Genomic DNA, 23,661 nt, shown 5'->3' with positions numbered 1-23,661 from the left:
ATTCCAAGCTTCAAGCAAGAGTGGTCGCATGGTGAATCCTGACGTATCTCTGTCGTTTAACGAAGGGAACGCTTATTCTGCCATATTCAATGTCTTTAGCCTCGATATGAGTGATTACAAAGATGTAAAAGATTAACCGCATTTATATCGAATGCATGCATGACGTTCGTCATCAGTGTGAAAACAAAAGTGCTGGAGATGAAATGTTTTTAGTTTTAAAAACTATCAAATATATATCAATATATTGAAAGGTTGCATGGTTAATCACTCTGCATATGATCATAATTTAGATGCGCGCACCGGAATGGACAAGATAGCGTTAGTATAACAAAACAATATATGGACCTGCATAATTCTTTCATTTTCTCGTGGTTCAGCCAATACAATCCATTTCCGGAGAACAATATGACCTGAAAATGATAAGTGTCTTATGTTCAAAACCGTACTGTGATGGAAACCCTTTTAAAAAGTAGGACTTGCTTGAATATTCCATACCCTCAAAATTGTACACTTCACGAACATCGCACTAGGGATGAATAGAAAACAGGTTACCAAATTATTCCGAGCAAATTCAAAATCATAACGATAGGTTGGTGACACCCATGCCCTGAGTATGGGCATGATACTTGGGTATTAATTACGCCGCACCTGCACACGTTACAAAAAAAAACAGAATAAATTGGAAGTACACAAATACCTTGTAATAACCGATCAAAGATTTACTGCGAAGACGTCGTGAGTCAAACACCTATAGATAAATGTGCGACTGTTGTCAAAGGTATCATAATAGGTCTACATTAATGCGGAATACTGAGAAACCCACAGTTTTCATTGAACTCATTTTTATGATCACTCGAATCTGACTATACAATGCACTAGATGAGATGGCGATTCATGCCTTCCTGAACTGATTAATATAAGCTAAATTGAACTTTACATTATTGGAAATCTTTCATCATGTCTATCATTTCTTGTGAAATAAAAACAATTTGTTACACAAAAAAGTGAAAAAAACTGAGATGTCTAGTATATATCATCGCGTACGTGAACTGATATATTACTGGAATGTCTGAGTTGGAATTCGTCTTCAAAACCAAATGAGCCGACACCGCAGAAATTGGTGTTGGAAGTCAAATATCTCATCAGTTGCTCACATTTGAATCCTAGTATTCAGAAACTGCTGTCAAAGAAAATACTATCAAATAAGTTGAGAACAAGTTCAATTTTTCTTCCAATATCGGTTTTGGAAACTTTTGAAGGCTCTTCGTATGCATCTGCCACCGTAAAATGGCCATTTTGAGACATTTTCAGATGATTTGTTTTTGCCGTGTGCAAGCTTCAAATCTTTTGTGCAAGAGATATTTTGTTGAGTATTTATAAATCTTTTAGCTTGCCGAATTTAAAGTCTAAGTATTGAGAATTACGGCTAAGTCTACCAATTTCCGCGGTGTCAAATGAGCCAGTAACGGGTAAATGTATAATATGTTTAAATCAGCAAAGTTTGACCTATTTTAGTGTACACTTAAGGCTCTCACAAGCTCATCGCAAAAATCAACCAACAAGAGTAGATCGGGCGATGAGTGGAGAACTACAGGATCGGAAAATATGGAAAATTTAAAAAGTTCTGCAGTTATATACATAACATAAGGTAAATACTCCTTTAGAAGCTCAATGCTGACACAAATTTGCTGGCGAAGATAATCTCGTGAGCTAAAACTTAATGAATGCGGTACTTACCTCAAATCTGATGCTTTGTTCGAATAATTCATGGAAATTGGTGTGAAAGTTGAACGAAAACGTCTACAAATGAAAAACATGTAAATTAAGAATAGATGAGGTAATTCTGTCGAAACTGCTGCTCGAATACGTCAAATGACAGTGAATAATGTGTGCACATCTCGTTAAAGAGAAATCAAAGGTTGATCACACGACAATAAACAAAAGTGTACAAATAGTACTTTTATATTATTTTAACTAATATAATTGTACAATTTTAAAAACGATTTTATACTTATACCGAATACTCAATAATTCGTTGAAAAGTAAGTGAACGCATATACCTTTATGCGAATTATTGAGTTTCAGTATAAGTATCGATCGTTTTTCTGTGATAGAAAACTGAAACCACAATTAGTTGCCATATCCAATCGTTGCAATTCGCATTGAATAACCTATCTATCCAGCTTAAGTATATAGATTGATCCATTCATCGTAAATCATTACCTGATTGTAATAGGGCTGGTTGGTTGTGTGTTTAACTTTTGTTTGTTTCTTTACGCCACCCACTGTAACTCTTACTACAGGATTAATGTCGCGCCCGAATATATGGCGTCCTTCGTCGACTTTTATACGGATCTGAAGTTTAGTTTCATGAAAGATTAAAATTAAGGCATGAAGAAAAAATGTGGTAACAAAGGAAATCGCGTTTAAAAAAAAAAAAAAAAAATATATATATATATATATATATATATATATATATATATATATATATATATACACCCATTTGCAAAAACGTTGGCCGCAGATAGATAGATAGATAGATACTCGAAGTCTAATTAGAATTGCATATGAATACATTTGCATGGGATTTCAATCATATTACACAACATATGCAATTCTAATTAGATTTCGGGTATCTATCTATATATCTATCTGCGGCCAACGTTTTTGCAAACGGGTGTATATATATATATATATATACCACAGGGAAGTATTCTCCCATTCGCCGAATGTTGTGGATGCTATAGTAGTATACCAACCTGAAAATCGCGTTGTTTTTCAGGAAAAGAAATTTTTCTATGGATTCCCATTGCAGCAAATTGGGATCGCCTTTAAATGAAATGCAAGGCTGGTTAACAATTCAATGCATATGCTAAATTTACTACAAACGCAGGGGACTACTGAATTTCTGTAACGTTGTATGATAGAAAATAATGCATTTTAAAGAAGCCCCTCACTCAAACCGTGTTAGTTACAGTGTGAGTGCTGAAAGGATGATGGAGATAATCATAGTTTGCAATAGTTATATAATTATGCAAAACGCGTTGACAAGTCACAGTCACGAGAACTAAGTGTTTATGAACGTAACAAGTTGTAATTTTTAATTTGTAACCACATTTTGCAACACCTGTTCCATTATAGTCATTCGAAGTTTCATTAGATAACCAGTATAATAATTAGAATTACAATTACGTCTGAACTGTCACCATTCCACCACTGCAACATCGAAAATACGAATTCGTATGAATTTTATATGAAGTGTACTTATTTTACCCTGTAGCCTGAGGTAAAGGCTGTTCGCCGTATACCACATTGCTTGTTTCAACTGTTGCGCTGATCTGGTTGGTATCGTCTTTCACAACTGCTCCAGGACAGATATTCTCCATAGTGCACTTGCATATAGCCTAACAACGAGCATTGTCAATCAAAAATTATGCTTGAAATCTGTCATATGTCGGCGTAACAGTGGATAAATTCACTCAATCTGGCTGTTAGGCTATCCAGATAGCGGGTTTTTTGTTACTTTTTGAATTTGCAGCGTTTTCAACAATTTGCAGATAGCTTCATCTGATGCCAATTTAAACTTTAGAATTCTTTATTATATTAGAATAATATTATAACATTAGAATTCTTATCCTGATTGTTGCAACTTAATCGACAATGATCGCTAACAGTGCGCATGTTCGATCCTTTGTCGCTTTCTCGAGTAACTTTTTTTATACAGTCATGAATGCTAAACAATGCTTTTAGAACAATACTAAAAGCGATGCCGAGTTATATATAGAGGTACACTGCTGGTCAAAAACTTTAGTTACCTCTGTTGGATGGTTGTCTCCATCGCGCAGATTCACTTTATAAGGTATTTTCGTCCTTTTTTTGTTGATCAAATCTTCTACTGGAAGCTCAGCTTTTCCAAGGAGACTTATAAAAGAAAATATTGTCTAGTTATACATAGTACATGCATGAATGCAAGGAATCAGGATTTGACACTTGGCATCGTGACGTTGAAGGTATACTGCTCCGGCATATACTTTATCGCCTCGCCTGAAATTCGTGTGAGTATTTTGTTGAAAAAACAAAGTCAGCGCTAGTCATCATTTCGCATGCTTCCTGAAATAAGATCAATAGGCCAATTTAACCTATCGTTAACTTGTGAAAATTAAGTTCTATCTCCTTGCCCTGACTGAACTTCGTGTGATTTATATTTTTAGTTCTTGCGCTTTGCCCGCTTTGGAGTTGAAAGTGTGCAGAAACAAGTATAGAATTACAAGAAACGCTTTCCGAAAGTCGAGCAACATCCCAACTCTGTTTCAATATTTCCTCTTTGGACGCAAGCTATTTAGTCTCCTCATATATTATTATTATTATATTATTATTATTAATAATTCAAATAATATATCGCGTACCTGTCACGCGACCATCTTCCTGTTTGTTGGTAGATCTTAACCTTGATGACATCTCCACGCTGAAGCTCTTCTTTGCCAAGAGAGATCTTTAATGGCTAAACCAAAAAAATCCGCATTTTTTTTCTTGCAAAATTCATATAATTATTTCATTGCATGCAGGGATAAGAATACTTTCAACTTACACTCATGCATTCATTAATTAAAAATTGATAGGTTATATACGTTATAAATTATGGGAATTAAGGTTAATTAAGCCAGATGAGAAGAAAGATTGTGAAATATCTTCCATGCATACCTTTTCCCATTTTGTGCACAACATTGCTTCATCACCGTCAACAGAACTTGGAGTACCCGGATCGTCCGTTTTCTCTTTTCTACCTATTTATATTAATTAATAATCATGCTATCACACAGACTGTGTGTATGAGGATGGTTTGGCGACTGAACACCACTAGGGGCTGTCTACATGATCTACCTTTCAGGGTGTATCAAAAAAGGCAATCGCTTAGCTAATATTCAAAATATTCACTTTGTGAGTTACACAATTAGAAGTAAAGTTTTATTCACTTCAAAATATTCACTTTGTGAGTTACACAATTAGAAGTAAAGTTTTATTCACTTCAAAATATTCACTTTTTGAGTTACACAATTTAATAGAAGCCTTCGTAAAACGCCAACATCACCGACGAAGCCGACATCACCGACGAAGCCGACAACACCGACAACACCGACGAAGCCGACATCACCGACTAAATTGCAATGTAATCAAACAAACGTTAAATGTTTCATCGAAATACACAATTCCATTGGGAGATTTTATAATCATATAATGGAGATATGAAAATTATAAGTTCTATATATCTTCTTGCCTCGACTGAAAGTTAGTCTTAAACAATAATTCGCTTCAGACTCGTATATTAAACATTATTTAATCGCTCCAATACGACTAGGACGCAGCGTCTTCAAACACCTTCGCATAAAAAACTCAACATCATCGGCGATGTCCATTGTGCCGGTGGTTATTAATGCATAAAATGCTTTGTCTATCGAAAAAAAATATTTACTCTAACTCTCATTATCAATTTTTGAATTCGTTCAATGCGAACAAAATGAGACGTATAGTAAACTAGGCCTTCTTTCTTTTCGATACCCATTTTATTCACGGGGACGGTGTCATTGTATGTACATATATTTAAAGATTTTATTGGATTTTTTTCTTGCTGCGCGCTTACAACGTACAAAAAAAATGTATACTCATGCGTGGGGACAAAACTCCGGTTATTTGTGTCAAACCACCCGTCCATGCATATGCCAATTGTTCCGCTATAAAATATTTGCATGCATTCAGTCAGCTGTGTCTTTCACCGTGTAGTTAAAATTTTCCTCCTTATTTAGTACTCAGCCTACTATATACCTATTAATAATCTTGCTATTCGTAAACCTTCTATATATATATACTAGCCCTATATTCTAACCTAAATCCCTGCCAATCTACTTACGCTAATCCCTCTTATAGGTATTTTGAAACGCGTAACTGAAATACATAATACTGCATGTAGAAGTGATAAGTGCAAAAAACAATCTATTTCTAGAGTGCATTATAATTGAAACTTTTGACTGAAATAATTAACTGTATGGGGTTCTCTTCGCGGATTCAAAAACCTTTCTTTCTAACCCAAAATAAACTTCCGCTTGTCAATATAATATATTATATGGGCATGTACATGTATAATGCCCATTGTTATGAGCTTATATAGCTTTTTATTTACGAGATGATCTGCGTATATACCATTATACTGTGCATATAATTAATAAACATGCTCCAATTGACGTTTGGCGATCCAGAATACCTTGATTTGAGATATAATTTTGTAGATATTAAGGAATAATATTGTATAATTATAAGACTTGGGAATTTCTTTGACAGCTAGAATAATCCAGAAATACCCCAGTATACAGTATATGAACCTAGCATATGTACTCAAAATTATACTGAATGTTTTTTCGAAACCGAATCGCTTTGAATTTTTTATGATTGGTTTCCTTCAACATATATGGCATGTTTAACCCTACCAAATACGAACAGAAAATGAGCAACTTGCATGTGGGTATACGTTCAAAATATACACAAACCTTTTAAGTTGACAACCACATAATGCCCTTTGTGCTTGCGCTCTGAACTGGTCCCCTCTGGTTTACGTGCCTCTATAAGTTCGATTTCACTTACGACCAGGCAGGATTCTTCAGCCATGGTTTTACTGATGTGTGCAGCGCTATATACACTCAATTTAAAATTTGTTGCTTCTAATCAGAAAATAAAGTGTCCTTGTTCATGTTCCGACGTTACACACCGTTGAACCTGTAATAAATATATGCAAATAACTGCATGCAGACCCACTCAAAACTCGCGTGCAGTATAAGCTGAATGAGAATTAACTATGTCTATGATCAAACAAAATTTCAAATTTCAAACCAAATTTATTCTTGTTCAATGTTTATCCAATTCAGTATGAAAAATATATTACGTATTTTATTCTGAATAACCTTAAAACTGCGTTTTAAAGAATGTATTTCTGAATTATATAAACGCCTCTGTAGCACTTAAAGAGAAGCTTCGCGGAGTACTTTATGCATGGGTCATTAATTCGGTCGACTAGAAGTTATAAAGAATGTTTATGCATGTACGTTGGAAACAATGATGCGCCATATTAAATACAATACAAAATATAACATGATCGACTCGGCATTTAAGCTGCTGCATAAAAGGCTGCTTTTCACATAACATAATTCGTCACAATTCGTGGTGATTCACTGATACATGTCGTAATTTTTTGTAATGCGGTTTTCAGGTACTGTCGTGATATTACGCGCACGAAATATTTTGTATTTGAACCCAGTCTTCAACCGCCACCCCTTACCTAACGCAAATCACGAAATCCGTAACATAATGGTATAACCGGTTTTCGTATGTCGGATTTCGCATAACAACGAACTAAGAGGAATTATGACGTGTGAATTACGACGAATTTTGTTCATATATAACAAGACGCCCGGTAGGCGTTAATTCGCGCTATGTAGCTGGTAAATACACTGCACTGAAACTGAGCTATATTGATACACTGTAAATATGCGACTGTCCGCGCGGAAGACTAAGCCTGCGACACGAAAAAAATATATAATCGCGAAACCTAAACTTGGGTACCACAGGTAGCCCGAGTAAAAACCAGGGACCGGTTTTACGAAGGCTGGATAGCGCATCACCGGGGTGGATAACTTAAACGGTGGATAAATCAAAATCACTCTCTTAAGGCCTTGTTACACGGTGCAATTTTTCTTGTAACCGTTTGCAATGCAATTCTACTTCTAAGAGATATAAATTAGTGAAGATTCTTGCAGAAGAAAAGTGCATGAAGTGTAACAATGTGTTTCAAAAGAATTGCATTGCAAGACAGGTTGCAGGAAAAATTGCACCGTGTATAACAGGACCTTTAGTCAGTTCCGTCCTAACTGCGTTAGGTATATAACACAATTGAAAAAGTTCCAGAGAAGTAGTGAACACCGGTAGTTAACTATAGATCGACTTTACTGCGTGTGAAAAGAGACGAAGTAAACGGATTAATCACTACTCTGTCGAAAATAGATCAACAGCAGACACATTACTAATTTCGCAAAATGCGAGGCAGTTACAACTTACGACATCCGACATCGCACTATGACCAGCAAAACAAGTGTTTTTACCATAGGCAGCCCAATGGCGACTCGCGTGTTCAGGCAATCTAAGCATTATATAGTATATATATATATATATATATATATATATATATATATATATATATATATATATATATATATATATATATAGGATATATATATATATATATATATATATATATATATATATATATATATATATATATATATATATACCCGTTTGCAAAAACGTTGGCCGCAGATAGATATATATAGATAGATACTCGAAATCTAATTAGAATTGCATATGTTGTGTAATATAATTGAAATCCCATGCAAAGGTAATCATATGCAATTCTAATTAGACTTCGAGTATCTATCTATCTATCTATTTGCGGCCAACGTTTTTGCAAACGGGTGTGTGTATATATATATATATATTTATTGAAAGACTAGCTTAGCTACTCGGAGTTTCACGCTATAAAGCGATCATCAGGCTAATGGCAGGTCTGGTTGTTTTACATCGTGATATAAGGTGTCGAATTACGTGTCTACATTTCGTAAAGAGTTCAGAGCGTTTGTTCAGCAGTGTTCTAGTTTTGTCTTTCATGATATGGAGTTTCTCCTCAAGGCAGAGGTTGCATCTTCTTGAACCGGCTTTGTAGGCTGGGACAGTTTTCAGTAGGGACCATGAAATCGAAAAATCTTTCTTAGCTTCCTTCAGCTTCCATATGTGTTTCGACAGTTCCGTCTCCTTGGCATACTTCTTATTCGCGAAAGATTTTGCGTGATTTCGGTAGCGTGTTTTGAAAACGTCCGCAGTGACTCCGATGTACCTGGCTGGTGGATCGTTGTTGCGCGTGGACACTTCGGCTTGGTAGACTACGTTTGATGTGAGGCATTTACCTTCAGCTGGGCATTTTTCCGGTAGTCTGCAGTTGCATTGTCGTTGTTTGCTTGTGTCGTTTGTGTTTGCGTTTCTCTGTTTTGTGTGTTTGTTCAGTATTTTCTTGTTGTGTTTGTTTATGAATGAGCGCATGTTGTCAAGACAGCCGTAGCTGATTCGTACGTTATGTCGATTGAAAATTTTATGGAGTTGATTGGAAGGTGGGAAGTGTTTGTCTAACAGATGTAGGAATTGTTGTCCGATGTTCGTTTTTACGTTTTTCGAATAAGGGGGTTATACCAGATTATATGGCGATGCCGTTTACGTTTTTGCGTTGTGTTGCTGCTGTCGATGTCTACGTTGTTGGTTGGTTGCTCGTACGTAAGTGTTGCGTCGTAGTTGCTTTGTCTCAGTGCGTTGTTGTACAATTGAGACGCAGCGTCAAAAGTTGTTTTGTCGCATGATAATTTGTTGATTCGCTTGTTGATGGATGATGGAAGTTGTCGTGTGATAGCGGGTGGGTGATTGGAAAGGCGGTTGATGTATAGTGGGTCGTCGTTGGGTTTTCTGTAGGGTTTGTATGTTCCGTTAGCCAAGTCAAGTGTGACGTCAAGAAAATTTACCCGCTTCAAGTTGGCCGTGGCGGTGATTTTCAGCCCGAAATTCGAGAAAGTTTTAGTCAACTGTTTTCTGGCTTTGTCACATAATCTGCCTGATGTAGTGCGTATAACGGCGAGGCCGTCATCGCGGTACAGTCCGACGTTCTCCAGTTGCCCTTCAAGTTTATTCAAGATGAATAGACCGACGAGTTCGCAGATTTCGGCCCCATCAAAACTTCCCATCGTGACATCAAAAGCGTTTGCGGCATTCGACTTTGTCCACGTTTGGTTGTTGTTGAATAATAGTGATTGTCTGGCGTGCTTGATTATTTTGATATCCTGATCGCTAATTTTGGAAAACTGTTTAGCCCATTCAATTGCTTTGTCGAGTAGTTGCTCAGTAATTGATGGGTAGAATTCACATATGTCAAAGTTCAGGAAAGTGTGTTTGTCCTTGTTTTTGATATCCTTGAACCACGCGATCGTGTCATCGGTGTTGCGCCATTGGTTGCTGTTTGTCTGCTTGCGGATGTTGTTGTTAATACTGTCGAGGATTGTCTTACTAACCATTCCGAGGTTGCTCTTGGCAGGATTAATAAGACGGCATTGCGGGTTATTTTCGAAGTTTTCTTTGTGGTCCTTAAGTGAGATAAACGCTGGTGTTTGGGCCATAGGTTCGATGCGATTATCGATTTCGAGTTTGGAGGCAATGGTTTTCAGTTCGTTATTGATGTCCTTCGCGGTGTTGACGTTGGCTATCTTGTATGCCTTGGTCACATTTTCTGATAGTATTTTGGTGTAGGCGGTCGCGCTCATCTCGTACATGTTGCGTGTCTTGTCGGCTGGGATGAAAACATTGGGAGATGTGCGGATTCTTTGTTTGTCGTCTTCTATATATATATATATATACACCCGTTTGCAAAAACGTTGGCCGCAGATATATATATATATATATATATATATATATATATATATATATATATTTATATATACTATATAATGCCTACATCGGCCTGAAAACGCGAGTCGCCATTGGGCTGCCTATGTTTTTACACGCTAATTTTCACTACATGCGGCATATGTATGATTACATCAGGAGTACGGTCAAGCAAGTACACACTGGAACCTGAGTGAAACTAATAATTGTTCTTGAATCGGATATACAGGGTGTGTAATTCATGAAAATTGGTTGGATATAAACCTCATTAATTATTCTCATGATAAATGCAAATTAGTTTGAATAGATATGCAAATCAGTTATAAAAACATGCACTGGTGGTTGTATCGGAAAAATACAACGTTAGTTTATGTATACGTACTAAATCTGGCGGAAAATTCGTGGTCATGGTAATTCCAAACAGCTCAAAACTGATAGGTCACTGCGAAAATAAATGCCTTCATTTCAGCCACGCTTGTCATGTCAGGATTCGTTCAGTTTTTGCCCAGTCCTTTACGTTTTTCAGACACCGGGGAAAACCTGCCCTAGTTACCTTGACCGTTCCGGTACAAGGGGTACCATGCAAGAATAAGTCCCTGACTAATTTGTGTGAAGTATAAAAGTTATCGAAGTATACATGGTAACCCTGATTAAAATTCTTATCTATCAGTCGAATCACCACATCATATCCCAGCACATGCTGTGCCGAATCTCTGGACTTCTTCCCTGTATATATAGAATCCACATCAACCCACAGCTTTATTCCCCATTTTGTAGGCTTGTTTTTCATTAACTGCTTGATTCCTGACCGATTCCTCGATTTGACAATGCGTTCGTCAACAGCAATATTCTGTGACGGCTGGTACAATTGTTGACATCGTTCTCTAAAAATGCAACAAAAGACTCCACCGTATATGCAGCTTATTGCTGCGGTCTTCAGTGGCAGGGTCCACCACGTCTAGAAATGCCATAACAGACTTATACCTACACCTTGAAATTATCGTCCTTGCCCAAAGACCGTGGTATAGGGTCTTTACACTCCAGTAATTTTCAACGAAACTGTCGACCTTTACCAAACCCGCGTACACCATAAATGCAATCAACCTCTCAATTTCGTCAAGCTTGGTGGGCGTCCAGGCTCCTTTATTCATTAGTGTACGAGGATGGTTTCTGGGCCACTTTGATGTAGGCATATCTGGTATTTGTATGTTCAACCACCTTCTAGAGGATTTCCTTTCTGAGAAACAGTCGAAAAAACTCAATCTCACAGTTCATGCTTCTGGTGAAAGCGTGATCAAAATGGATCCAGGCAGAACGACAAGGTGGAAAATTTGGGAGGATGTTTCTGATGTCGGGATCACCAAATCCGTCGTGCTCTATGGGCTCTAGTCAGTGCAATACAAAGAGCTTTCACCTTGACTGCTCTTAGGTTTATCACTTCCTTTACGCTTAGGTCTTTTTCTGATGGGGAAGTGGGATTCTGATGATCCGTCGTCAGAACTAGTACTACCCTCACGCTCAGGGTCACGCCAGGTACCGGATCAATACTTTCGTCACTAAAAAAGAAAATATTTTTAAAAGCATTATTTCGCGATGAAATGCCTTTTAAGCTTTGGGTATAATGGGGCAAAATAATAGTTAAAAGTATGTCTCGTTTTGAAGATATGATTTCATCTTTTGAAATTGACTGTGTTTGACATAAAACTTGTGTTCTCAGATATTTTTTGCATTTAAACTGCTATCTTTGTAAATCAAATTATTATAAGAATTTTAAAATAGTATAATACTCCTGTAGCTAAAATAATCGCCTAGCAAGCTTCTCAGTTGTTCTTGTGTTTTTTAGTTTCGGCTCGGATAAGAAAGATGTGAAATATTATAAGAAATAGTTTGAATAGTTTGAAAATACCTGCCTCGAAGCTTCAGAAACAACCCCTAGCGCTAAGTTAAGATACTCTTCTTCGTCCGAAAACATTCCATCGCTACTAGCACTGTCGATTTCCTATCCATTAACGTCTTCATTATCGAATGGACTTGCAGAAGCCATGTTTACAGTGTGACAACACAACTGAAAAATTATACACAGCCTACACAGTTAAATGTGGAACGTTGCCGTTGCCATATGTTTGTTTTTCTCTCTAAACCAATGAAAATCCGTTTCCAAGGTAAGAACAACCAAACGGAAGTGATTATTAAATGGTTGCCATTTTTACCTTGGAAACGGATTTTTATTGGGCTAACGGTAAAATTGACTTAATATAAACGCATAAACGCGTTGATATTACAAAACAGCCGCAAAAATTCAAATTTTAAATTTCGATAAATACGACTGTGATTGTGATTGGTTGTTGTTACCACATCACAAATAGAAATAAAGATTTTTACTGGTTAAGAAATAGTTCCAAATCTCTTAATTGTTCCATCCAAGAAGATTAGAAAATCGTCTACACTGGGAAATATATATGCAAGGACGGCAATAATATTTTTAATAACAAAATACTGAAATGGAATTTTCTCGGCATTCTGACTCGTCGTATTGGTGAACAACGCGCGCGGCTCATCTGCATTATTTATCGGATGCGTATATATTAGTATAATTACAATACATAGCTCTCACTGTATAATTATATGAGTTATTCTACAATCTTATTGGTCGAGATATTGGTCGTATATCAGCTCATATACGGTGAGTAGCAAAAACAAAATGGCCAAATGGCCCAAATCAAATGCAGCGCCAATTTCCTCCTTGTTCATTAAACCAGCACTTTCTGATGAACTGTTTGTAACTTTGAATTGTTAAATGCTGTATTGGATATATCGAATATTGGGATTGGGAGAAATTCAAATGCAGCACCCCAAATAAAATACTGCGAATTTGCACTCTCCATGGAGTTGCAAGGAATATACATACTAGTGAGTTTGGGAAATACAACGGCAACGGCAACCGCAACGTCCTTATCAACAATGGCATGGATCCTTTAAGACAAAAGAAAATGTAAATTACGTGGCCTTTAACGTTGCACACTACCGTAGTTGCTGAAATGGCATCGTGACTTATACCAATTTCACGGTGCATGACAACGCGGCAACAGTTAATGTGTTCGATGTTATTTGGAGTGTTAGATGTAATTTTGCTGATCGACCATATTTATAATAGTTAATGACTGTTTCAGAGAAAGAGGAAACTTGAAGAGGCAAATCAAGTCGATCCTAACTCGTATTTTCTTTGAATACCACAATATTAGGTGAATATATTTTGCCGTTGCGGTTGCCGTTGTATTTCCCAAACTCACTATTGCCATCAGGGGGAGACGGTGTCAGCACTCAGCAGTAAGAGGTGCTGATTGCTGCAGATTGCCTAATATAGAGGGGAAGCAAGAAATGGAAAGCACGGTATTATAAGATTGAAGACCAGGGCGCTTATAATCATATTATATTATTATAAGCATTCTGTTAAAGACTACAGAGACCAGAGGATCGTATTTTAAAATTTAAAGCAAATCATCATACAAACACCAACACGAACATGTTACGGTATGTTTCGATCTTTATTTACTGTGAAAAAACGTTACCCAAATATATGATCATGCTAAACTCCCTATTGCCGGCCTATAGCCAAATGACTTTCGTCCTACATATCATGTCTTAAATGTAATTTTATATGATGTTAAGAAACGGCATGTCATGTTCAAGTTACTAGATAAGGTCTGCTTTCTTCCGGGCGATAATTTGATAAACAGAAGAAGAAAAAACTTCCACTTTTCCATCAACATTCACAAATTTGTTTTCGAAATCTTTTCTCTTGTCACTAGATATCTTTGTTGCATCATAATAATCCGAGGCAAACAAGAAGGCTAGGAATTCATCTGCACTGGAAAATATGTGCGTACGGTGATAATAATCACTGGAAATAATATCAAAACCTGATTTCTGAAGCAGCTTTTCAATCACGTATTTCGTAACAAAATGCTGGAATGGAACCTTCTCGGCCTTATCACTCGTCGTATTAGCCAACAGCGATCCAGCTGCGTTGTCGTCTATTCGGATGAGACTTTTCGCTGCTTTAAATACTTCGGGTTCGTCCTCGAAGCTTTGAATTGCAATTGTGCCTCCTGGTTTCAGACATTTAAACGCAGTTTGGACGAACATCTCCTTTTCCTCAGCATCGAGCCATTGAATGACAAAGTTACTGAAATGTATATCGTATTGTTTATCTAAACCAATAAATTGGCTTGAACTGTCGCCATGTCTAAATGTAAGATTCTTCACGGAATGATTTTGAATGGCAGTCTTGATTCTTTCCACGTCTGGATCCACACCGACTACGAGACCTTCTTCGCCAACGCTCGCTGCAAGAAATGATGTGAGTTCACCTGTTCCACATCCCATGTCTAGGATTTCCTTCCCGTGTTTTATGCCAGCTGCCTTGGCAAGGTTTTTACCGTATTGCAGTTGCCAATCATTTACCTTGGAATACGTCTCTGCGTTATATTTTGTACCACGTTGATTACTGAATGTTGTGGACATGATGAGTTATAAAGTAAAACCAAGCTTTATCGTCATATAACTATATATAGCTTGTTATGTGTCTATATATTATGCAAATTCTATGCTTTTTATGCTGTCGACGTGTTCATGAAATAATTGGAATCTTTCACTCGGAAATCAAAACAATGGGAAGCGACCGGATGGTCGATAATGAAGACGATAATTACTTTGGTAAGTAATACTTTTATTGAAAGTCTGGTATTGAACACTGTCTAGTATTTCGTAAGGCAAAATTTATATATTTAACTGCGCAAAATGCAAAGGAAACAGACTGACGTAGGCATTCCAATTAACCTAGTTGAAATTCGCTAGTGGAAAACCGGCTTTACGGATTCAAAATTCTACGTCTCTACACGTGAGCAATATTCTCTTCAACACTCGAAATAAATTCCATATTTCCGCGCAACCATATAATACTCTCTATATATTTACTATATATAATGCATGTCATACGTATAAACAGGATAAAAGGTTGATGTAACAGGAAAAATGATTCCTCACGGTAATTTTTTGTGGGGAATGGTCCCAGAGACACTTAAGAATTCACACCTGATCACTTCGCTTTGTTAAAAAGATCTAAATATAATAATATACAAAGGGTTCTCTTTCACGGCTCGCTCGCTCCGTGTTCAAAAAGCACATGTTATTATTTATGCCATAAATTAACCTAATCAACTAGAATGTCAATCCCAGTTCTCGCGCTGTCTCACAGTTTCTAACACCCTCCTCCCATTAAAGTGTCCTGTCTGACAGCTTTAATGTCACTTATCAACTTTCGTTTCATTCCTCTTCTTCTTCGTTCATTGCAATTCCGACTGTACGATTTCTTGCCGTTACTTTCGCAGCTCTCGAAGGTCTCTCAGAAGCGTCTGGCTTATCGTTATTTCCCTCATAAGGAGTTGCTTCTTTCGGAGTTGTTTGTTTCATCACGCGCGTCTGTGTTTTCCCTTCTTTTTCCTTGCTTGCCATTTCGTCTGTCGACCCGCCAATCTCCAGGTCACATACTAGTTGAAGTGGTCTCTCAACAATCTAACCATTTCGGGCATTTCCTGTCTTTAACTTCTATCCTCTCAAACCATTATCTCAACCTCGAATAACGTCAACAATTCGTCCGATTCGCCAATTCTTTATTTTGCTATCATCGGTTATAAGTACGATTGATTGATCCTTTCGACGGTAATCCTTCCTCGGTATTGAAAACCTTGCGGTGCCTCTCCTGCAGAGCGTGGACGTACTCGTGACTAGTGAGCCAACGCTATTTAATGTGTTCTCGACAAACTTAATTGGAGAAATCTAATTCGCTTGGTCGCCTTCCCTCTGTTGTCCATTTTTTCTTCATCCTCTTCCAAGAAGTTTTCTGGCTGACCACGAAGAAGTAAATTTGGCGTGATAACTGGTTGTTCAAATTCTTCACCTTCCACTACAGGGAACGTTAGCATCGCTAGACCAATTACTTTAGTCCAACTGAATTTTAATTATCCCGACAAGCCTCTCGAAGCCATCCCACCAGAGAAATCTAGACAAATTAAATTGCCAAGGTATCCGCTGCGTCGTTAGACAGTTAAACAAGTCCGTATCCTTAGTAAGACCGTCTAGCCACTGCTTGGCCGCTTTGCCGGTTAACGCATTATCACTCGCGATTTTTTTCGGTGCACCGCGTCTAGCAACGAACTCTTTAAATCCTTTCTTGAATTCCTCAGCGTCCATGCTCTTCTTCAACTTCAGATCAACCGCTTTTGTCGTAGAACAGTTGTAAAGAGCAACGTAAGCCTTGCGTTACATTTCGGTTATCTCTGTAGAGAATGGGACCAGCAAAGTCCACTCCTGTCACTGCGAAGGGTTCTGTCATCACGGTCTGAAACGTTGGTAGAGACGCCGTTGTCGGATGCTTTAGCGCTTTTGGTCCGACTTGCTTGCAAGTGTTGCAGCTATTCACGATAACCTTCACCAATCTTCGCAACCTTTGTACCCAAAATCGTTCCCTTGTTTTTGCTATTGTTGAGCTTACTCCTCAGTGACAGGTGAATAAGGATGGATAGCAGAAGTGTTCTGGATGGCTGTTCTCATACCTTTTTCTTCAATCTGATTTTCACGGATACTCTCCCTTGACGATTGTTCTGGTTGTTGAGATGTCATGAACCCCACTTGTTCTCCAACATTTCCGTTTTCCTTTTGACTGTTCCTTGTGTTACCCATTGATGATCTTTCTCGTTGCAGGCATATGGAGGTATGGTGTTTTTGCCCGCAGTTGTGGCACCCTCGAGCTCTGCATGCTGATGCTGTATGTCCCACAGATTATTATTATTTATCATTAACATTTATTTAAAGACGCTAGCCCCGACAGCAACTACAGCTGATTTCCACGGGGGGCGTCTATATAATAAAGTTATACAAATGGTAAAATAAACACTATATACAATATAAACAAGAGAGGTAAAAGATACAGAAGTTTCTGGTGGAGTGACCCAGGGGCAAAGGAAGTGCGAATAATAATTCAGATTCTAATTGCTAACATCTAATATTTCGTTTTATAAGATTTTTGAACGCAAATATTGAGTTAGCTAGCTTGGCTTCAGACGGAAGATTGTTCCAAAGGCTGGCGGCACTATACTTAAAACTTCTTCTAAGAAACTCTCTTTTTGGTTTTGGAAGAGCTAAATCAGATCGAGAATTTCCGAGGTTGAAGCTGCTTTGTATGGTATTCCTACTTATGAATGAAGTTTTCAAGACCGGAGCGGCAGTATTGTTCAGTATTTTATAGAGGAATATTGCCTTGGATAAGAGCGGTCTAGTTTCCAGATTTTCCCTACCAAGGGATCGAAGAACGTCAGCAGATCTAGTCTCAAAACTGGCGGCAGCAATAATTCTAGCAGCGCGATTTTGCAGTTTCTGTAAATCGTCACTAAGTGTTTTATTACAAACTCCCCAAAGGGGAGAACAGTAATCAAAGTAAGGCTGTATCAAAGCGTTGTTAATGGAAATCAGAATATTAACAGGAACATAGTGTTTGATTCGCTTTAAAATTCCAAGACCCATTCCAACTTTATTGCAAATCAGTTCGATGAGTTTCATCCCACTTCATTTTTCATCAAGTTTGACTCCCAAGCACGATATTGAGTGTACTCTAGGAATCGGTTGATCGGTAATCATGACGGGAGGCTCATTAATAATTTTGGCGAGGATATGATTAGATCCAACATGCTGTGTATCGTCAGCAAATAAGCATGCGGTTGATTTCTCAACGCAATCAGGCAAATCATTAATGTAGAGTAGAAACAATAGGGGGCCTATATAGAATCTTGGAGGACCCCACAAACAATTCTTTTAGGTGTTGACATTGCACCATCGATAATCGTCACTTGTGACCTATCAGAAAGATATGATTCAAACAATTTTAGTTCTAGATTAGAAATTCCAAATTGCACTTTCATTTTTCTCAAAAGAATTTCCTGGTTAATCGAATCAAAGGCTTTTCGGATATCAGCAACAACAATTAACCCCATTTAATTCACCATTATCCATGTTCTCGTATAGTGCATCACACATTTGAATTAGTGCAGCTAGGGTTGAATTTTTAGGATTAAACCCGAATTGATGTCTGGAAAGTAAAGAATTAGAATTCAAGTATTCGTACAATTGATCATAGTTTATGGAGGGGGGATTGATTTAAAATCGACCTCTCAAAAATTTTACTAATAACCGGTGGGATTGAAATAGGGCGACAATTTTCACATCTTTTTCTATCCTCAGATTTATAAATATAGGAACGACCCAAGCCTTCTTCTAGTCATCAATAAAAATCCCCGTTTGGAAACAAGGGACTAATAATTTCAGCAGATATTTTAAGTGTATTCGTCCTTTGATCCAAGCGGCAGACGAGTGCTTGCACGTAGCCTGCCGTTAGTATGTGTTTGAATGCGTAAGTCACAGGAAAAGGAAAATGACTTTCCTTCGGATGAGCAAGGCGAGGTAGAAGGAAAGTTGTTTTTACCAAAAGGGATTGTGAAAAGGGTATGCATGTTTGCCATAGTATTTTGGTTGTGCCAAATTAGTGGTTTTCAGGTAGCTAAATGGAAGTGCGTCAGAACGGTTTCCGAACCGAGGGTCGGTTGAATCAAGCCCGTTTTGCTTAAACGTTAAGTTCAAAATAGGAAGCAAGTCTATGGCTTTATTCAACAAGCAAACTTACTGTTTTTAACCCTAATACGAAGCTACTGTTCACAACTACATATTCAGTGTATATAATATTAAAGTTGACTCATTCAAGAGAGATGTAAGAGTTATTTAATTTTGACTTATCCGCCGTTTAGGTTAACGGGCTTGATACAATCCCATGCAGCCCCAGGACTATAAGTAATTGTGTTATAAGTAACTGTCTTATAGTTAGATTGTTAGTTGAGTTGGAGTGGGTTAGATTTTACGTATATAATTCGAGTGTGAACGGGTGTGAAATCAGTAAATTAAAGATAAAAGTAAAACCAGCATGTGCACGTCAATTTGCTGAATGAAGCCAGTGAATTCTGCGACAAATGCAATTGATTTATTTGATTGGGTGCGAATACGGCGCAATTCCAACCGTAAATAACAATGCGTCACACAAGAATTCTTACTTGATTGGTCATATACCGTTTATTCTTTATACTATACGGTTCAAACAAGCTCGCTCGATGTCATTGCATGGACTCGATGTTGCAAACTTGCCTCGTTTTCCATTTGTGATCAAATTACTTGGGGTTGTTTGTGCCAGAGAACAGCTAGGGAATGGATGTCTGCTTTTGTTTTTCAATTATACGAAAGCTAAAAAGGCTACATGCATTATATCAAATGCTCAAGATAGAATTTGAGAAAAAACTACCCTTTATATTGAAATAACACAATTTGTTTGAATCATCGAATTATGTAAATCATTTTGTTTTGAACATTTGTGTTTTGAACTTTTGTGTTTTGAACCGTTGTGACACCTTAATCGAGTTAATGGCGGAATTATTGTCGGAATAACTTTCCGATAAGCCAAATATTATACACTTAATGTATGCTCTCGAGGGAAATAGTGAATTTTGTTTTCCCAAGAGTTTGTTATATAGGGAACAATGTTACCCAACAATTTCATTTCAAAAAAAACACTTTGTTATGACAATACGCGGCACACGAGTAACCAAACAATAAACAAAGAAGAATGATATCTAAGTTAACCATCTTTCAGAAATCCCATGCATATCTTCGGAATGTTATATATATACGCATTGATGAAATTTTAATAAGAAATTGTATTTATAGTGCATGCCTAAAGAAATATACAGAAATGTATGAATTACAAAATTCTCGCAAAAAATTCTAAATGCTAGGATAAACTCACAGTTAATCAAAACTGCGTGAAGGATAACCCCCATGCAAAGACGAATATATACGAGACCTAATATATATACACATACTTGTACAACGCATTTGATAATGATGTTAATAATGTGCAGTGGTTTGGAGCATTTCAGTGTTATAGTGCCCATTTCAAAAAAACCGCCTTATTTTAAACGCTAGCAACCGAAAAACCACGGCACAATTCAAGATTTGCTCACTTTGATGGATGAAAAATTAAAACCAATTAATAAATTCGCTATAGCCAGCAACTTCGCAAGAAAAGTTAACAAGTATTATGACAGGATTCATCGTTAGGCCTTCGTTGTAGAACAAAGCGTTCGGAACAGTTTTTGCAGGTCAACTTCGGAGTACGAATTGTTTTGGATAAGATTTGTCACAAAGCTATGTATGGCAGAGAACCATTCTCTGTAATCTTGTCTTTTTTCGCCGACTGAAAAAAAAAGTTACTTGCATTGGCAGGAGTGTAGCGAAAATGCAATTGGGTTGGGGTAAAAGGCCCTGGGATCGGCCAACCGCTTCTGACTTCTGTGTGTTTATATGATTTTTCCTAATTCATGTGTAATTAGCGGAATATTTTGTAATCATTCCGAAATAGAACAATTCCAATATGCTTTAATGCGACAATATTATCCGTTCTACGTGACGCCGGCATTTTGAAAATATTAGGGAAAACTTTATGATAAATTCTACTTATTCAAAATACCCATGAAATGTGGGTATCCCAGGGCCTTTTGGGACTTAATAGGGGGGTTGGGGCTGGGGCTAGGGCTGGGGGCGAGAGAAGAGAAGAGGAAAGGCCCTGGAGACGAGGTTGGCGAAAATGGGGAAATGGAGATCAAGGCAAGACCATGCAGGTAGTTTGCTACACTATTATACGTTTCAACAAAATACTTTAGCACCATTTTATAAGAGTTGGAAATTATCGATACAAACAACTTGCAGTTACCAAGGCTATGGACTCTTCAAACGGGATTTCAAAACCTCGATTGGTACAAAATGAAGAACGAATATGTATATTCGGAAAAATAATTCGGACATAATTTTTATTATCATTTTTAGGTGATTCTTTTATTAACCATGAAGGTGAGAGATGCATGTATACTGAACGCGTTGAGAGGCAAGATCCCGTAATGGATAAATAAACGGGTATAATATTTTCAGCGTGCGATGGCGAAAGAAAACTAACATATAGAATCACAAAATCAAAAACTGGTCTTCATCTAATAACTGTTTTGCACGTTTGGCAATAATACAGCTCAAAATTTCGGCGAAAGAATAAATAAGTATTACTCGGACCCTTATTCCAATCAAGCAAATATTTTAAGAACTAAATACTGAAAAAGGCGTCCCAGATTTTCATTATAGCTACCAATTTAGTCTTCAATTAATGGTTTGAATGCAGAAAATATAGCGAAAAAAAAAAGGATTAGATAAACAAGCGTATACAAAAGATGAACTCTTACCTGGAAGATCTTTGTTCTCAATTTCGAAAAGACGTTGATAATACAACAGCTGTGTATATAACGTTGTGTCATTATACTGAAAGAGAAGAAAACTGTTAGAGCTAGATCATGAATAACAGACCAGGACTACCAAGAATGCAAACGAGTTTAAAAAACTTTAATTATGATCCATTTACTTTGGTCCAGGCCTCAGAACTACGTCGTACCAATTAAGTTTATACGAAATGTTGACGATATCTTACCTCGGGAAAAAGATGACCACGCTCACAAGCACAAAGAAGGGCTCCGCGCTGATTGGCAGAAGAGATATCTCTCGTAAGCTGACCACACGATGAATCATCACAAATCATCCAGGCCTTAAACGCATTGTCACAATATGGCAAAACAGGTCAGATATTAAAGTATATACAAGCAGTGTCTTTGGAAGGATAATTAAAAAATGTGAAAAACTTATTCCTTGGGGTTGTTTCAGTGGCAAATTTTCCTCCCTTCCTGACCCAGAAGTGAGACTGTGTTACAATTAAGCATCAAAATTGCAAAACTTACAGCATAGTATTTCTTCACATGTTTTCTGATCAACAGCGTAAGTTTGTTTATTACAACTTCCTTTTTAAACCTTTTGTTGCAATGTGAGCATTGAGAATAATCAAGAGCCTAAAAGCATAATAGTATTTAGAATCATGAGAAAAACCCTCATGCAGCGACACTTGTATTCAAGCTAGCTCACAACTTTCTTAAACTTTCTCTATACTAAATGTTGGCCGTATCCCTAAAAAATGTATCTACCTATAACGCCTTAAACGGGGGCTATGGGGGTATGAAAGCAATGAGCTACACTCTAAATATTTCATCTTGTCTAATATCGTGTATACCCTAATTATTATAGATAGCTTTTTCTTCATTTTCGATTTCAAGGGCTTAAAGTATATTATATAGCTAATGACTTTAGCTAAGATCTACCAATTGCCCAACAATTCCTTAATGATTAGAAATATTTCAGTGATTATTTCCTTCTTGTTACCTAGATCACAAGTTGGTCTATTGTCCTCAATTTTTATAGAGAAACGTTTCATAAAGATATACACAGCGGCTATACAAAAAGTCTTTCAATCTTTGTAATAAAACATATATAATTATATACATGTATATACCTTCTTTGTAGAAGAAAGATCATATACATATTGCTCCCCACAACCATCCTTACAACGCATTGAAAATGGATCACAATCCTATAGCGAAATATTATAACAACAATATATAAAGGACTGACCAATCTTGTAAATAATGAATGATTCCAGGCAACGACTTTCGGGGTCATAATAATCAATAGTTGTCCTGAGAATCTCAGAAGTAATTTTTTGTATGTATGTCGAGGACCAGGGAAGATATGAAAATAAGCTTAGTATTTTTTTTCTTTTACACACTTTTACAAATTTTTTTCTTTTTTTTAATACTGTTATTGCCAGTGACTGCTTAGCTCGATGATGCATTTGCCATTGCCCATACTAATTGTGGGCATATATCTGTCATATGAAGCAATATTTTATTTAACCTTAAACCGTTCCTCGTCACTCATTTGTGCCTCACCACCAAGTAGAGCGTCATTTTCGTCTTTATGCGCAATGGAAGAACGATATCCGGACGGATCCAGCCCTTAATAAATTAGTCCACATTTTAGTAGCAGTAGCGAAAGTAGTCGTTATTTAACGATGTTCCCAGGCGCGCTGTTTTCAGGGCAAAATGTTGTTTTACCATTATT

General features: G+C 37.2%; 3 protein-coding genes across 4 annotated transcripts in view; all 3 read right to left on the bottom strand.

The window, feature by feature from the left end:
* LOC114524887 (myoferlin-like) overlaps nucleotides 1-12,051 on the bottom strand; it is a 38,434-nt gene extending 26,383 nt beyond the window's left edge. The window contains exons 1-11 of one of the 2 annotated variants that reach the window (XM_028546113.1): nucleotides 10,901-12,051; nucleotides 4,702-4,784; nucleotides 4,407-4,501; nucleotides 3,816-3,921; nucleotides 3,274-3,404; nucleotides 2,760-2,829; nucleotides 2,224-2,355; nucleotides 1,738-1,800; nucleotides 698-748; nucleotides 496-526; nucleotides 346-410 (exon numbers count right to left, since the gene is read on the bottom strand). In XM_028546113.1, coding sequence (XP_028401914.1) covers nucleotides 346-410; nucleotides 496-526; nucleotides 698-748; nucleotides 1,738-1,800; nucleotides 2,224-2,355; nucleotides 2,760-2,829; nucleotides 3,274-3,404; nucleotides 3,816-3,921; nucleotides 4,407-4,501; nucleotides 4,702-4,725 — 768 coding nt within the window. In that variant the 5' untranslated portion in view covers nucleotides 4,726-4,784; nucleotides 10,901-12,051. Of the gene's footprint in view, nucleotides 1-345; nucleotides 411-495; nucleotides 527-697; nucleotides 749-1,737; nucleotides 1,801-2,223; nucleotides 2,356-2,759; nucleotides 2,830-3,273; nucleotides 3,405-3,815; nucleotides 3,922-4,406; nucleotides 4,502-4,701; nucleotides 4,785-6,539; nucleotides 7,138-10,900 lie in introns of those variants that run through there. The other variant, XM_028546105.1, reaches the window with a different exon arrangement.
* A 2,041-nt stretch (nucleotides 12,052-14,092) lies between these two features.
* LOC114528223 (erythromycin 3''-O-methyltransferase-like) lies at nucleotides 14,093-15,065 on the bottom strand. The gene has a single exon (XM_028549850.1). The coding sequence runs from the start codon at nucleotides 15,040-15,042 to the stop codon at nucleotides 14,212-14,214; it is 831 nt and encodes a 276-aa protein (XP_028405651.1). The 5' UTR covers nucleotides 15,043-15,065; the 3' UTR covers nucleotides 14,093-14,211.
* Nucleotides 15,066-20,345: 5,280 nt separating this feature from the next.
* LOC114526328 (DNA polymerase alpha catalytic subunit-like) overlaps nucleotides 20,346-23,661 on the bottom strand; it is a 30,095-nt gene continuing 26,779 nt past the window's right edge. Inside the window, exons 54-59 of the mRNA XM_028547913.1 lie at nucleotides 23,455-23,555; nucleotides 23,054-23,131; nucleotides 22,449-22,556; nucleotides 22,145-22,258; nucleotides 21,903-21,978; nucleotides 20,346-20,869 (exon numbers count right to left, since the gene is read on the bottom strand). Coding sequence (XP_028403714.1) covers nucleotides 20,730-20,869; nucleotides 21,903-21,978; nucleotides 22,145-22,258; nucleotides 22,449-22,556; nucleotides 23,054-23,131; nucleotides 23,455-23,555 — 617 coding nt within the window. The 3' untranslated portion in view covers nucleotides 20,346-20,729. The remainder of the gene's footprint in view (nucleotides 20,870-21,902; nucleotides 21,979-22,144; nucleotides 22,259-22,448; nucleotides 22,557-23,053; nucleotides 23,132-23,454; nucleotides 23,556-23,661) is intronic.

This window comes from Dendronephthya gigantea, unplaced genomic scaffold (assembly GCF_004324835.1).
Source record: "Dendronephthya gigantea isolate DGI-Jeju-01 unplaced genomic scaffold, DenGig_1.0 000001F, whole genome shotgun sequence".
Lineage (NCBI taxonomy): Eukaryota > Metazoa > Cnidaria > Anthozoa > Malacalcyonacea > Nephtheidae > Dendronephthya > Dendronephthya gigantea.
The sequence above is the reverse complement of the archived record's forward strand: the minus strand, read 5'-3'. Positions and strand labels throughout refer to the sequence as shown.

Excerpts from the sequence above, each read along its gene's own strand:
- LOC114528223 (XM_028549850.1), bottom strand. The coding sequence starts at position 15,042 with ATGTCCACAACATTCAGTAATCAACGTGGTACAAAATATAACGCAGAG.